Below are 17,188 nucleotides of genomic sequence, written 5' to 3'. Positions count from 1 at the left end.
TTCATCTCTTATCGGACGAAATTCATCAAGTCTTTTTGCACATTGTTGTAATATCCAAGTTTATAACAAAAAACAACTATTGATGACGGCATGGAATTACATTTATGCTATATATATATCTTTTTTGCAGTCAAATGTGTCAATGTTTCACAATCAAAAATGCCATCATTATCGAGTCAGGAGGAATTCAATCAAGTCTTGTGGAACATTGGTTTTACATCCATGTTTATAACAACGAACCATCGAGGACAGTGTTTACGAAAATTATTGTTTTTCAAGCTTCCTTGTAGTCAAATGTCTCTTTAATTGATGTTATAATTTTCCACCAGTATCGAGTCAGGAGGGAATTCAATCAAGTCTTGTGGAAGATTGGTTTAAAATCCATGTTTATAACAAAGAAACCATGGAGGACCGCATTTATGAAAATGAATTCTTTTTAAAGCTTCCTTGTAGTCAAATGTCTCTTTGAATTATAGTAATATTTTCCACCATTATCGAGTCAGGAGGGAATTCGATCAAATCTTATGGCACATTGTGTTAACATCCAAATCAAATACAAAGAAGCTATCGAGGACGGCATTGAATGAATTAATTCTATTTAGAGCTTCGTTGTAGTCAAATGTGTCTATATTTCATATTCAAATATGCCACCATTATCGAGTCAGGAGGGACTTCATTCAAGTCTCATGGTTTATTGGTTCTAAATCAATGGTTAAAACAAAGAAACTATCAAGGACGGCACTGATGTAAATTTATCTTTTTAAAGCTTTCTTGCAGTCCAATGTCTCTTTAATTGATATTCAAATTTGAAACCATTATCGAGTAAGGAGGGAATTTAATCAAGTTTTATAAACCATTGTGTTAAAATCCTAGTATGGAGGGAATACATTAAAGTCATTTGGCAGATTGTATTATAATCCATGTTGATAGCAAAAAAACTGTCGAGGACGGCATTTGTTTTACATTACATCTACTTAAAAGTCTTATAAGGCAATTTTCGCTATATCTTTTCTAATATTTGTCACCTTTATCAAGTGAGAAGGGAAGTCAATCAAGTCTCATGGCACATTGGTTTTTTAAAAAATGTTTATCACAACGAAACTATCGAGGAGGGCATTTCATTTTGTTAAATTTATTTAAATCCTCTATGAAGGCAATTGGTCAATATCTTTTTAATATTTGCCACCTTTATCAAATCAGGGGGAGGTTCTATCAAGTCTCATGGCACATTTGTTCTAAATTCATGGTTACAACAAACAAATTATCGAGAAAAGCATTGAATTAAATTTATTCTATTTTTATCTTCTTTTGCAAGTCAATGTCTCTTTATTTCACATTCAAAAATGCCACCATTATCGAGTCAGGAGGGAATTCAATCAAGTCTTTTGGCACATTGGTTCTAATACCATACTTGTAACAAAGAAACTATCACGAGGACGACATTGTTTTATATTAAATTTACTTAAAAGTCTCTATCAAGGCAATTGTCACTATATCTTTTCCGTGTTTGCCAGCTTTATCAAGTCAGGAGGGAATTCAATCAAGTTTTATGGCACATTGGTTTTAAATCCATGTTTATAACAAACAATATAACAGGACGGTATTGAATTCAATTTATTCTATTTTTTATCTTCTTTGCAGTCAAATGTCTCTTTATTTCATAATCAAAATGCCACCTCTTATCGATTCAGGAGGGAATTAAATCAATTCTTATGGCACATTGTACTAAAGTCCATGCTTGTTAACAAAGAAACTATCGATGACGGCATTGTTTTATATACAATGTACTTAAAAGTCTCTATAAAGGCAATGTTCGCAATTACTTTTTCTCATATTTTTCTACCCTTATCAAGTCTGGAGGAATTCAACACAAAACTTATGGCATATTTGGTTAAAATTCATATTTTATACAAAGAAACTATCGTGGAGGCATTAGTTTATATTTATCTACTTAAAAGTCTCTATGAATGCAATTGTCACTATATTTTCCATATTTACCAGGTTTATCAAGTCAGGAGAGGAATTCAATCAAGTCTTAGGGACAATTGGTTCTAAATCCATGGTTATAACAATCAAAAAATCGAAGCCGGCATTGAATTAAATTCAAAAACGCCACCATTATCGAGTAAGGAGGGAAATTCAATCAATTCTTGTGGCACATTGTACAAAAATCCATGTTTATAACAAAAAACCTTTCGAGGATTGCATTTTTTTATATACAATGCACTTGAAAGTCTCTATGAAGGCAATTGTCGCTATTTTTTTATTAATATTTGCCACCATTATAAGTCAGGAAGGGAATTTTATCAAGTCTTATGGCACAATCGTTCCAAATCCATGGTTATAACAAAAAAAAGTTGTCGAGGATGGCATTGAATTAATATTTTTTCCATTTTTATCTTCTTTGCAGTCAAATGTCTCTTTATTTCATATTCAAAAATGCCACCATTATCGAGTCAGGAGGGAATTCAATCAAGTCTTTTGGCAACATTGGTTCTATACCATACTTGTAACAAAGAAACTATCGAGGACGACATTGTTTTATTATTAAATTACTTAAAGTCTCTATCAAGGCAATTGTCACTATATCTTTTCCGTGTTTGCCAGCTTTATCAAGTCAGGAGGGAATTCAATCAAGTTTTATGGCACATTGGTTTTAAATCCATGTTTATAACAAACAAATTATCAAGGACGGTATTGAATTCAATTTATTCTATTTTAATCTTCTTTGCAGTCAAATGTCTCTTTATTTCAATAATCAAAATGCAACCCTTATCGATTCAGGAGGGAATTAAATCAATTCTTATGGCACCATTGTTCTAAATCCATGCTTGTAACAAGAAACTATCGATGACGGCATTGTTTTATATAAATGTACTTAAAAGTCCTCTATAAAGGCAATTGTCGCAATTACTTTTTCTCATATTTTCTACCTTATCAAGTCTGGAGGGAATCAACCAAAACTTATGGCATATTTGGTTAAAATTCATATTTATAACAAAGAAACTATCGTGGACGGCATTAGTTTATATTTAATCTACTTAAAAGTCTCTATGAATGGCAATTGTCACTAATATTTTTCCATATTTAACCTAGTTAATTCGTCCTCGATAGTTTTTGTGTTATAAACATGGATTTAAAACCAATGTGCCATAAGAATCGATTGAATTCCCTCCTGACTCGATAATGGTGGCATTTTTGAATATGAAATAAAGAGACATTTGACTGTAAAGAAGATAAAAATAGAATAAATTGAATTCAAAACCGTCCTTGATAATTTGTTTGTTATAAACATGGATTTAAAACCAATGTGCCATAAGACTTGATTGAATTCCCTCCTGAATTGATAAAGCTGGCAAACACGGAAAAGATATAGTGACAGTTGCCTTGATAGAGACTTTTAGGTAAATTTAATATAAAACAATGTCGTCCTCGAAAGTTTCTTTGTTACAAGCATGGTATTAGAACCAATGTGTCAAAAGACTTGATTGAATTCCCTCCTGAATCGATAATGGTGGCGTTTTTGAATATATAATAAAGAGACATTTGACTGCAAAGAAGATATAAATAGAAGTAATTTCAGTCAATGCCGTCCTCGATAGTTTCTTTGTTTTTAATTTGGATGTTAACACAATGTGCCATTAGACTTGATTGAATTCCCTCCTGACTTGATAAAGCTGGCAAATATTAAATACAAATAGAGCAACAATTGCCTTATTTATACCGACGCAGGATGGAAATTGGGAAGTTGTGATTTCAGTTCGACCGGAACCTGGAGCGGACGGGAAAGAACGTTTTTAATGGCACTGTATTGGATGACCCCCCCGAGGTTGACCCGAATGCCCAATTTGAATTGTGGAAGGGAATCTTCTCAAAACCATCAGTAAAGGACACGAGACCACTTTTTAGCATCAATCCCGTCCAATGGGACCTGATGTCTCCTTTCAAAGTGGAGGAAGTAGTGGCAACTCGTAAGGGGATGAAAAAACGGGGCCCCGGGAGGAGATGGTATAAAGATTACCCAATTGCGTGCTCTAAATGCAGGACACCTCACTTCCTTCTTTAATGTGTTCCTACTACGACAAAGATTGCCAGACTTCCTCAAGGTTGGACGGACTACCTTAATTCCTAAGGTAAAGAACGCCTCCACCCCTGGGGATATCAGGCCGATCACTCTAAGTTCGGTAGTGCTCCGGCTCTTCCACGGTGTCATTGCAAAAAGATTAGCAAAGATCCCACTGACTCCACGCCAGAAGGGGTTTAGACCTCTGGACGGTTGCGGAGAGAATGTGTGGCTCTTAAAGATACTGTTGAGTAAACGGATTAAAGAACTGAAGCCGCTGAATCTGGCCTTTTGTGACGTCAGGAAGGCGTTCGACACTGTAAGTCATGAGAATATGCTCAGGGCGTGCCGATCAGTGGGTATCCCACCACCATTGGTGAATTACCTCAAGATGGCGCATCAAGGGCTAACGACTGTGCTGGTGTCGGATCCAAACTCACGAAGCATGGATTGTACCGTAGGGGTTAGACAGGGGGACCCTCTCTCCTGCCACATATTCAATTTCGTGATGGCAGCAGCTGTGGCGGAGATTGACAACGCGGTGGGCGTTTTGTTGGGCGATGCCTGTCTCCTAAACTACGGTATGCTGGCTGACGACACCTTCTTGGTGGCTGAAACACCAAGGGGGCTGAAACGGACATTTGTCCAGTTCGTAAGTCAATTGGAACTCTTTGGGATGAGTCTTAATCCTAAAAAATGCTAGACGCTCCAGATTGCATCTTGGAAAGCCAAGAAGAAATGGTTTGTTGCGCGAAATCCCATCGTGACCGCATCTAATGGCACCGTGGTGGATACAATGACCATCTCGGACACCTACCAATACTTAGGAGTGGAGATGGGAGCACGGGGAACACAGGCGCCCAGTAGTATAGAAATTAACAAACAATTGGCAAACTTGAAGGCTTGGCTGTTGAAGCCTCATCAGAAACTTCACATCCTTTGCGCAATTGTGTTGCCGTCACAGTACTACAAAAGCACCCTAGCGGAGTACAAGTCCAGGAGTTGGAAAAGCACCGACAAATTTGTCAGGAAGTTTGTCAGGGAGGTATTACACCTACCCCATGATACTCCGCTGGGATACTACCACGCGTCCCACAAGATGGGAGGACTGGAAATTCCCAGTTTGTTCACAACAGTGAACCGCCTAAGAAAGGCCCACATAGAGAACCTCTGTGCTTCTAGCGATCCAGTCATGACACACCTGACTACCAATGACTCCCTCATTCCCAAAGAGCTTGCTGACCATAGCAAACCAGTTGCGGTGAATGGTGTGGAGTTTCTGATGACAAAAAAGGGGATTGAAGCGGGATGGGCCAAAGTCCTCCACAATTCAGTGGATGGCAGAGGCCTAGCTCATCACTCCCCGAGCAAACAGTACAAATCTTTCTGGGTCATTGACAGACATTCCAAGCTCTCAGACCGGGAGTATATCTCGGCCATCCACGTGAGGGGTTCTCTCCTCTCAACCCGCTCGAGAGCTTCTCGTGGTCAATCAAGCCTGCCAAAACATTGTAAGCAATGCTTTGATCGTGTGGGAAACCTGGCACATACCCTACAGGTGTGCCCGAGGACCCACGGGGTCAGAATAAAGCGACACAATGAGCTGGCCAAAGGCATCAAAAGTGCTGCTATAAGAAAAGGCTTCCAAGTGGTAGAGGAGCCAAGGATTAGGGTTGGCAAAATCTTCGTGAAACCAGACCTAACCTTAGCATATTCCTTTTTTTACTATGTGGTAGATCCCATGATCATGGCTGACAATGGCGATCTGGAAAAGGCTGACCTGGATAAGGCCAGTAAAAACCGGATTATCGAAGTGGAGAAATTTACCACCAATCTTCACAATAGTCTGTTTCCATCTACAGACACACCGAAACTGTTGACTTCAGGGGCGGTAATGGATTGGAGAGGTTGGGATATTGACAAGACAGCCATTACCATGATGTTTGGACTTTTTGAGTATGCGAGGATGCCATTTGGTTTGCGCAATGCCTCGCAAACGTTTCAGCGCATGGTTGATGCGATTTTCAGAGGACTGCGTTTCGTTTATGTCTACATAGACGATATTCTAATTGCCAACCGAAACTTGAAGGAGCATCGTGCACATCTACGCGAAGTTTTTCACCGTCTTCATAGTCATGGTTTGGTCTGAAGCCGGGAAAAATCTGTTTTCGGAGTTGAAGCCATCAAGTTTTTTGGATACCACATTAGCTTTGCTGGTCTGGAACCACAACCTAGCAAGGTGAGAGCAATTCGGGATTTACCCCAGCCTACTACGTCCAAACAATTACGACGTTTTCTTGGTCTTACAACATTCTATCATCGGTTTATTCCCAGTTGTGCTGAAATGACGCGCCCTCTGCACAAACTCATCACAGTCAAGGATATCACATTATCTTGGACATCGGAATCCAATGAAGCCTTTTGTTTGCTTAAGAACGCATTATCAGTAGCCACTAAGCTCATTTTCCCTGGGAGAGGAGCCAATACAAGAATAGTTTGTGATGCGTCCAAGGTGGCAATCTGTGGTATTCTGGAACATTGGGTGAATGAAATGTGGCAACCGGTCAGTTTCTTCAGCATGAAAATGACGTCGACCTAATCCCGTTTCAGCACATTTGACCGAGAACTGCTGGCAATTTATCTATTGCTTCGGCATTTCAGGTTTTTTGTTGAAGGAACGGAATTTCATATCATTACTGATCACAGGCCTCTCGTCGGTGCTATGATCAAGTTTTCTCCTTCTCAAACAGAAACTCAACAGAGGCGCTTGGCTTACATAGCCCAAGTAACCACGGACATCCGATATTTAAAGGGAGAGGACAACACCGTTGCTGATGGTTTATCTCGGGCTCCAGTTGATGCAATTTCGATTGACGATCCGCTCATCCAACTAGTGGCGAACGCCCAAGCCAACGATCCGGCCCATCCAAAATTGACCAACTCTCATGGCTATCTGCGCTCTGTCATTTTCAAAGGCCTTTCACTTCTCTGTGATACTCGAGGCCATATTCCACGACTTTTTGTCCCACCTAGTGTCCGAACTGATTGCATCAGTCATATTCACAGTCTGGGACATCCCGGAATTTGAGGGACGCGTTCATGTGTATTGGAACATTTCATCTGGCCAGGGCTATCAAAAGACATACGCAAATTTGTCAGTTCTTGTGTTGATTGTCAGTCTTCAAAGGTACATCGCCATGAAAAAGCACCCTTGATTTCCTTCTCTGCTCCGAGCTCAAGATTTTCGTTCATCCACGTGGATTTGGTGGGACCACTACCTGTTTCGGATGGGTCTCGTTACCTGTTTACGGTCATAGATCGTTATACAAGATTTACGGCTGCCTACCCGTTAAGTGATGCGACAACCAAGTCATGTGCCCTTGCCCTTATAGAATGGATTGCATTTTTTGGACTCCCAGAAACGATCATATCAGACCGTGGAACACAATTTGAGTCGGGTATATGGTCTGAATTCACCAATTTGCTGGGTATTAAACCAAAAGCCACAACTGCCTATCATCCACAGTGCAATGGATTGGTGGAACGAACCCATCGCACAATGAAAGAATCCATGCAATCCATGATCCCTTGTGATCATTCGTAGGCCAAAGTGCTTCCGGTTGTCCTAATCAATATGCGAAATTCGGTCAAAGAATGCGAAATTTCTCCCGCGCAAATGGCATTTGGTTTTAGCCCAACACTTCCCGGCTTAATGTTTCAAAGCACAATACCAAATTCAGATCGGATCCGTTGGGAAATACGGGAACTAATGCTGGCTATGGCTCAAATGGGATATTCTCAACCCAACCATCATGGCGAACAGGCTTCCTATCATGACAAAAATCTGGACAAGACAGACTTCGTTTTTGTTTGGAACGAGGTTAAAATAGGGCTTTCCAGAGCATACCGCGGGCCTTATTGGGTGATCAGTCGTTTGGACAAATATGTTGCATCGAACATCGACGGCGTTGCTAAAAATGGTTCAATTGATTGACTTAAGGTCGCTAATGTTCGGCCAGATAGTATTCACCCATCACGTTTGACAACTCACACCACTACAAGAGGTAGACCTATTCGCTCACCAATACGATTCACATCATGATTTTGCTTGTAATAATTGAATTTCTCAGTGTTGTTAATAATCTTTTGTTAGGGAGGGGAATGGTGTAGTGAGCCATTATTTGATACTTATTCTGGTCACTTCCCACATGTTGTTGTATGATCGCGAACAAGAATAAACAGTCGATCTACTGATGAGATCAAGTGTACACGCGGACGAATCCAGCTCCTTCAAAGGGGAGACAAATTTAAAGAGCAACTCGAGTTGGAAGTGGGTTTCAATACGCACCAATGAAAAAAAGGTCGTAAGAAAGGCTATTCAAAGGACCAATTTGACTGGGATTAGTGGCTGCCAATGTTGAATTGCTCTACTTGTCACACGCGTGGAAGTTTGAAAAGAAAAATTGCTTAAAAGTTGGCTCTCTTCGTAAGATGAACTTGACGAATGATTTGCATTTAATGTCATGATTGTTGCATTAATCATCGTGCAAGGCTTGACATCTCAGACAATTCCTTAAAGCATGGCTCACATTCTGATTGGTGTGCCACATGTGTTGGCATTCTGATTTGATTCCTTCAAGCAATCAAACCAACTTTGAACTCTTGGGATTTGTTGAACCAATCCCTATAAAGTATGCAGAAAGCCCCATTTTGGATGTTTGTTTTTCTGTTTGGTGAGTAAAAGTGCGAAAATGGGTTTTGATTGTTGGAGTACTAATTATCTGTGATTTAGGATCGTGCTTTGCCAAATTGCGATATCAGCTTTTTTCGCCAAGCTTTTTCCATCAAGAAGCATTCTTCAACATTACTAATGTACAGTTGGCACGAAACCTTAATGAATGTGGAAGCTTTTGCCTTCAAAAAGGTGAAGAATGCACGGGCTTTACGTGGTTGGAAAACACCTGCCGCTTGGGAATGCTGGATGAAAAGCTAAGACCAGGAGATTTGCAGATCTTTGCAGATTCAAAATACCATGACACGTAAGAGAAATCAAGGATTTGAAATCAGAGAGCGGGCGACAAATGAATTAAGACAGATAAAATGGAGCAAAATTGTATGGAACGTTCATTCAATCTCGAAACCTTTTCTGTTCTGTTTTTCGATTTTTATACGATGATTTGGTCTACCAACGAATTTGAGTTGGCAGACCGAGTTAGTCCTTGAATGAAAGGTTGATCTGGAATGCTACTTAAAAATGTATCCAAGTTTGACTTGAAAGATGCAACCGATGAATAAGGCCTACGTATTCCCTACGAATATTAGAGGGAAGCAAATTAAACAATGAAGGAGCCCGAGAAAGAAGAGATGTGGACTTCATTGTTCGAACTAGTCTGGATTCTCGAGGGCTTGAAGGTTCTCTCAAAACGCACATTAAGCCTCTACGGTCACTAGAATTGACCCTAAATTCTGGGTTGGGACAAAGCTCATGGATGCTTTTGAAGACGTACAGTATCAGATACCTTTCGCGCCTTCTCTGAACTATGTACAGACCCAACTTGTTTAGTCTCTCCCAATACGAGAGCTCTCTCATTGCATCAATGTTCCTAATGTAACTTGTTCGACCATTAGCAAACTCGCTGAACTCATGGGAGCCCAAATGGGCGAGACATATTCAAGATGTGGCTGGACAATTGACTTTCACAGAGTTAGCATCGTGATACTGTCTCAGGAGTTAGAAGCCCAGTATATGCATACGTTTGAAAAGCTTTACCCACTTTCATCTGGAAATGCTCATTGAACCTTTAATTATTTAAAGGAGTTGACCCAAACGTCATTGCGCGGAATTTCATTCCGTTCGGGGCCATATTACTCTCAGTAACCTGTGAGGTCTTGCCTTTTAATCGATATCCCGCCATCTATCAAATGTCCATAGTACTCTTCATTCTCCCTCACTTCTTCAGTCACCATTCAATAATATACATCCATTCCCCGAATCCAATCCGGCTCTCTCCACTTATTTCATCCCCCCGCCCACATAACCCAAGAGTAGATTCTTTTTAGGTCCTTTGCAAGGCTAGTGGAATCTTGGCCATTTCTACCAGAAACTAACTTTGTATCGTCAACCAGGGACGGCTACCCCTGGACGGCAATCTCCCTTTTCTGCATAACAGAGGATGGCCGACTTCGGCTCAACTCTGGGTGCTTGAAGTTCTTAACTAGCATGCATCTAATTGGCTTTAAACGTTCCATGCTACAAGTTAACCTTGAGTAATATTTAAAATGACTATCTGATACGGCAATTCAATGCCTAATAAAGTAGTTATTCCAACTATTTGTTGCAAAATTGAACATTTTTCTGAAGGAAAGCATATTATTTACTCTTATTGGCAGGATTACATATAGCTGTCTTTCAATTTTTTCTGTGACAATCATGTACAAAAATGAAAACTGTTACTATTAAACAATATAGAGTTACCATTTGTACATGTTGATTTAAATTTTAAACAAGCTTTAACTTTAAAACTGAATTGTGAGAACATTCATTCATAACCTTAGAACATGATTGTCAATCCTGTAGTCAATTACAATTACATTATTGCAACCTTTAATCATACCATTACAAATATGAATATATTAGATGATGACAATGAAATTAACATTTAGCTAACACGAGAAATGTTTTTTTTTCTCAATTCAAAGTTTGACCAATGCCCTTATTGAAGGTTTCTATTTCCAGTAAAAAGGCGTTTTTATGGCAAAAAGATAGGCAAACAGAATTTTATACTCACATGGGTTTATTATGATTGGCAATATTTCAAAGTAATAACTTCATTCGCACTTTGATGTCCTTTCACTGATCTTTTCCCTTTGGTGTTTGCAAATTATTGTGGTTCTACTCTCCAAAACACAATACTAAGAATAGTACATACAGTTGGAGGTCCAGGAATGGATCTGTCAGGCCTGAGTCTTAATTGCGACTTGGACATGGTCCTTCAACACTGATTATTGAACACAATGGTCGCAAATGCACTTGACAACTTGGGTTACTGATCATTCAACTTTCTTTATGACGGAAATTTCCCGGCCAATGAAAGCTATAATTGTTGTTTTATCTAGTAACGTGGATTGTCAAGTTGGCAAGCAACCTGTATGGCTTTCAAAAGTCAAACTTGACTCCAAGTCTCGTGGAAAACTGGGATAGTGGGAGGCATCACCTCAATCACCCTGGCAATACCGTCCTGATGGGCTTGGTCATCACTTTGTAAGCTGAGCAGCCCAAATAAACCGAACAAAGTTCATCATTTCTGAAAGCATAATCCCTAAACAAAACACAAATTTGAACTGACAACAAATATGTGAAGATTAAGGTGCATCGTTGAAGTGTACACTTTTGGTGAAGATTTGGTCAAAATTTGGTCCAAGTACTGAAACATATTATTTATTGGTGTTTTGTTTAGGGATTATAGAACTTTGGCCTGAAGAGCTGTCATTAGGGTCGGCCGGTTAACAGATTCTAAATGATAACCCAGTTCATGGGGTGACCCTCAAGGTTGTGACTTTCGAAATAACAGTTTGACAAGAAAACATAGGCTTGCAATGGCTAATACTATACATCTAATCATTAATATAATCAATTGGGGGGGTGGATTTATGAATTTGTCCTTCAGTGTCAAAGCTAAATTTTGAAGGCAAAAACCGAAATGGGACAGTGAAGACTCATAATTTTTCTTTTAGGATAAGTTGTTAAAAGTTCATATATCTGATCAACAAAATGGGACGGTGAAGTTTGACTCTTAATTCAACTCTTAGGATAAGTTGTCAAAAGCTTGTGTCTTTGACCCAGAAGCAGCCGAAAATTCTAATCCAATGTTGTGTTTGCTACTTAACTTTAGCTATATCTCTTGAGTTGCCTAAGTTTAGTTTTGGGCTCAACTTTGGCCAAGCACATGTATTCAACAAGATGTACGAAATGCTCATTTGCCCAATTAACTGCCTTCTGCGGGGAGTATGGTGTCGAGCACAAGCTCAGCTCTTCATATCATGCCCGATCTAACCGCCATGGAGAAGCGGTTGTGAAGGCCATGAAGGCTCTCATTATCAAACACACCCAAAATTGGTCTGACTTTCAATTGGCTCTTCTACATTCTCGGAACGTCCCTCATACGGTTGGACTGAGTCCTACGCAGTGGATTTTTCATCGGCCGCATAGGACTCTCTGCCCTGCAATTTCCAAAGGATACGAACTCCTGGAAGAAGAGGAGATCGCAAATGCAGAACCACTAGCCGTGGGGAAGATATTGTGACAAAGACTCGTCATGATTTGTCAACTCGACCTCTTCCCGTATTGACAAGCGGTCAATCAGTTCAAATTCAAAACCCTTATTCCGGAAAATGGAACAATCTCGGAACAGTTCAAAGAATGCGCCCAAATGGCCGATCTTATGATGTCCTGGCTGATGGGAGAATCCTCACCAGGAATAGAAACATCTCGATGCCTTAAACTCACCTTTCCCCGGGAGTTCTTCCAATGTCAAAAAGAAGAGTGCATCACGAAGAAAAGAGGACCTTTGGTGCAGTTCAAGGATCCGAAAATCTCCATCAAGGCTACAATTGCGAATTTCATCATAAGGGGAGGTGTAAGGACACATAATTTCCCGCTATGCATTCTTATCCCCTAATCCATATTCACCACCATATCCAACACCTACAGCCATAGTACCTGCCTAACCGGTCATTTCCTCCTATGTACTTACTAGTACTAGAAAGCTCCCCGACAGACAATACGAGTAGCTTGCTCTTCATTTTTCTAATTACCTCATCCATTTTGTCTTAATAAAGTTCATTGCTAAATAATAGTCCATCGTCTCTAAATTCCTCAACAAATATGTACCCTCCCAATGGTCTAATTTTCAAATACCATAGTTACTCTTTTATTATGTTTTTGAAGACTTGGGCATTAAGAACGAAATTGCAAGTAACAAAATTAAAGTAATTCGTTCCTCTTTTCGAAACAGGAAATGCAAGTCCATACCATTTTAAAATGGTGTACTTATAATGATGTTTTTGTACCTAAATTATAAAAAAGTACTCGTTACTCGTTTTTTTCTGCTGCGAGAATGGCCTTTAAGTTTTGCTTTATCTCATGACAGCTGAGGAAGCTTGACGCTCAACAGAAATTGTCAATTTTTGCTCCTTCCAACCAGCATATTATGAACAATGAATCCTAAAAGTATTTTAAACTGTTTTGAACAACGAAACAGGAACCAAATGAATCCATGTTTTGCCGCTTGAGAGAGTACTTGTACGAACCGGAGACCTGCAGATCATTTGATTTAACAAGATTTTTGATTGGCGGATGATTTTATTGAAATGTGTGCCTAGGAGTAATTTCAAACTGTAACATTCGAGATTCAGCCCACGGTAAAAAAACACAATCAATTAATATTTATGAGTAAAAATCAGAATTGAAATCAAACCCTTTAGGCTATTGAAAGAAAACCAGGCTACAACGGCATTATTGGAGACGCCAAGCACTATAAAAACCACAGTACTAGCAATCAACATGACAACTTCTGCTTCAACAAGACCGATAAGCGAAAACAGCGTGTCAACAACATCTATATTTCCTACGCCAACTCTGGCTACCACGATAACTACAACTACGGCAACAGCTACAATTGCAACAACCACTACAGCGACCATGACCACAACTCCAACAACTATAACTACTCCAACAACAACAACTACTACTACTACAATTGCAACAACCACTACAACGACCATGCTCACGACGACTCCAACAATTACAACTACTCTAACAACAACAACAGCAACAACAACTACTACTACAACTGCAATAACAACTTCGGCGGCCATAACCACGACGACTCCAATAACTCAGACTTCTATAACAACTCCAAGAACAACAACAGCAATATCAACAACAAAAACGACGATGACGACGACTAAGTCAACGACGACGACTAAAGCGACTATAACTACTACGACTATGACAACGACGACGACTAAAGCGACTATGACTACTACGACGTTGACAACGACGACAACGACTGCGACAACTACGACAACTATGACTACGGCAACAACAACTACTACCACTACTACCACTACTACCACTACTACCACTACTACCACTACTACCACTACTACCACTACTACCACTACTACCACTACTACCACTACTACCACTACTACCACTACTACCACTACTACCACTACTACCACTACTACCACTACTACCACTACTACCACTACTACCACTACTACCACTACTACCACTACTACCACTACTACCACTACTACCACTACTACCACTACTACCACTACTACCACTACTACCACTACTACCACTACTACCACTACTACCACTACTACCACTACTACCACTACTACCACTACTACCACTACTACCACTACTACCACTACTACCACTACTACCACTACTACCACTACTACCACTACTACCACTACTACCACTACTACCACTACTACCACTACTACCACTACTACCACTACTACCACTACTGCCACTACTACTACTACTACTACCACTACTTCTACTACCCCTATGACTACAACTACGACTACAACAACAACTACTACTACTACGACTACAACAACAACAACTACTACTACGACTACAACAACAACAACTACTACTACTTCTACAGCCACAACTACAACCACAACCACAACTACAACTACAACCACAACCACAACCACAACTACAACTACAACAACTTTGTACACTACAAAAACTAGAAAAGAGATTCTAAATGTGCTTTTTATGTGCACACAAACCAGCATTGAGGAACAGGAGAATCCCAAAATGAATGCCTGCCATAAATGGAATGGAAGTGTCTGGATCAACTGCCTAGGAAATAATCCGCAGGGGTTGACAATAAATTCAGGAGATTATGTTCAAATATCCTTAGACGTTGATATCGGTGAGGTTTGTATCATTTTGTTGGTTCCTCTGCCATCAATAACGTTTGCTCAATTTTGGTGTAGATTCAGTCTTCGTCGAATTGAACGGGCAGCAACTGAATTACATTGTATTGGAAACAAAGGACCAAACATGTGAAAATGTTCGTTGGGAAATTACCGATATATTATTCAATAACATCTTTAAATATAAGAAACTGTCAACAAGCCAACATTTCTTCCTTCGGGAAAAGAGTGAGAAGGCAAAGTGCATGACCTTTAAGGTGCGTATTATGATCAAAAAGTTGCTTTGAAAAAAAAGCGGTTCAGTTTTGGCGTGTTCCATAAACTTCACTTTCTCAAATCTATTTCTCTTTCAAGTTTGGAACCCTGGATGGTGTGGGAACTTTGAATGAAATGAGGTTTTTTAAATCATGCCAAAAAGAGATCGACATGAAGAAATACGTGAAGGAAGAGTGTAAGATAAGAAGAAAGTTATACTTGGGAAAAACGTAATTAATCATCTTTAGAAAATTAACGTATCGAGAGCGGAGTAATATATATCATGTTGTAAAATACCCCTAAAATATCTGACCATATTTGACCCAAAAAAATTTCAAACAAAGCATCAGTCGACGAGTCCAAGCATTTTTTTGTCTGGACGCTGGTGGCGGGTTGAAACAACTGCTTTATTAGCGGCAGAACTATAAATAACACTGGGAAAAATTGCATAACAAAATAACTGTAAAACTGATTATCAATATACTGGTCGTATAATAAAAGACTGTGCCGGAGTATCAAGAAACAAAGACTTAGCTAGTGATATACAAGTGCCTTTTCTTTTCCCATATGAAACGGTTTTGATTGTGGCCTTAGTTAGTTGTCTTTTTGCAGATTCTTGTGAATTTTGGGTTATGACTTTAAGTTTCAAATCTTGGCGGGATAGATTTATATCTCTCATCATGATCACCCTATTGATTTTGAGCTCAATCCATGACACCTTTTAAGTTCCACTATGTATTCATTGGACTATTGACGCCAAATATCCCTTAGGGTGAAAATGATAAATTTAGGGAAGTAACTGCAACTCCTTTTGAGCTTAAATTCTCCTTCATAGAATCATAAGAAGAACATGCAGTGTTAATTTTAAGCCACGCTTAAAACAAAGTTCGTGTCCCCTCCAAACAGATCACATTATTGTTTTGGCCAAGGATTTGTGAAATTGACTATTCAAGACTTGATTTGGGCAAACGTTTTGGAAATTTTGAGATTTTTGACCTTTTAAATATGCCCCCCAGAATAATCAGGAGCTTTGAAAAAGCTTTGGTTGACTCTAACTACGACTATGGGATTAAGGGAAAACCGAAAGGTTTTTGAAAAATCCTGAAAAAGAGATGGCTTTGCCGTTTGGTTGAAGTTGACAACGATTCAAGAATGTCTGTTGGGGCCATTGCTCCGAATTTTTAAGACTCCTTGTCGATTATTCGGATCACTGTGCGGTATGATTTGATGCATCCTTCCCTCAATAACGGAATAGGTCAATTGTTGGTCTAAAAAATTAAAGACAAGGGCCTTTGTCAAAGACATGCTCGAAATTGTTGGACAAGCTCAAGTTCAGTCCCGTCTTCAATTCAGTCCAGTCTTTTGTTGAGAGCAGTCGCAACATTTTGTTGTTTATGATCTTTTCAAACGGCCGGTCTGAGTGTGTTGTCTTGTGTAAGTGGTCGCGTGGCTGCCTAAGGTAAGACACTTCTGTTTTTTAGCTTTCATTTCTTCATATCTCTAGTAGTTTAGTCTTATATCTTTTATTTTTATGTTCATGTCGTATTTCACTTTTTTCGTCTGTCAATATTTTTATCCCAATTCTAGGTTATTTCATGCATTTTTGGCTTAAGGAGTAGTTCATTTTGTTTTTTATTGTTTAGTCTGTTCATTTCATATACTTGTAAACGTAGTCGATATTTCTTGTTGTTTACAATCAGTTTAGTTTCCTATTTTCGACACAAAATTGGGTTCTAGAACCTTCTTTTGTTCTATTCCATTCCATTGATGTTAGCTTGTTCCTGTAGTCGAGTTGGTGTTTGTTGGCTGAGGCTAGCTAGCTGGTCAGCCAAGAGTAGGTCATCGTAGTCGACGACTCTTATCTCTTCTTCTCTGTTGGTAGCCCCAACCTAGCGAAAT

At 39.4% G+C, this 17,188-nt stretch overlaps 1 protein-coding gene across 1 annotated transcript in view; it reads left to right on the top strand.

Annotated features, from left to right (window-relative positions):
- The first annotated feature begins 6,542 nt into the window (after positions 1 to 6,542).
- LOC131884040 (mucin-2-like) overlaps positions 6,543 to 17,188 on the top strand; it is a 21,222-nt gene continuing 10,576 nt past the window's right edge. The window contains exons 1-5 of the mRNA XM_059231674.1: positions 6,543 to 8,796; positions 8,856 to 9,102; positions 13,547 to 15,030; positions 15,095 to 15,291; positions 15,389 to 15,485. Coding sequence (XP_059087657.1) covers positions 8,757 to 8,796; positions 8,856 to 9,102; positions 13,547 to 15,030; positions 15,095 to 15,291; positions 15,389 to 15,485 — 2,065 coding nt within the window. The 5' untranslated portion in view covers positions 6,543 to 8,756. The remainder of the gene's footprint in view (positions 8,797 to 8,855; positions 9,103 to 13,546; positions 15,031 to 15,094; positions 15,292 to 15,388; positions 15,486 to 17,188) is intronic.

Source organism: Tigriopus californicus, chromosome 7 (genome assembly GCF_007210705.1).
Source record: "Tigriopus californicus strain San Diego chromosome 7, Tcal_SD_v2.1, whole genome shotgun sequence".
Lineage (NCBI taxonomy): Eukaryota > Metazoa > Arthropoda > Copepoda > Harpacticoida > Harpacticidae > Tigriopus > Tigriopus californicus.
The sequence above is the reverse complement of the archived record's forward strand: the minus strand, read 5'-3'. Positions and strand labels throughout refer to the sequence as shown.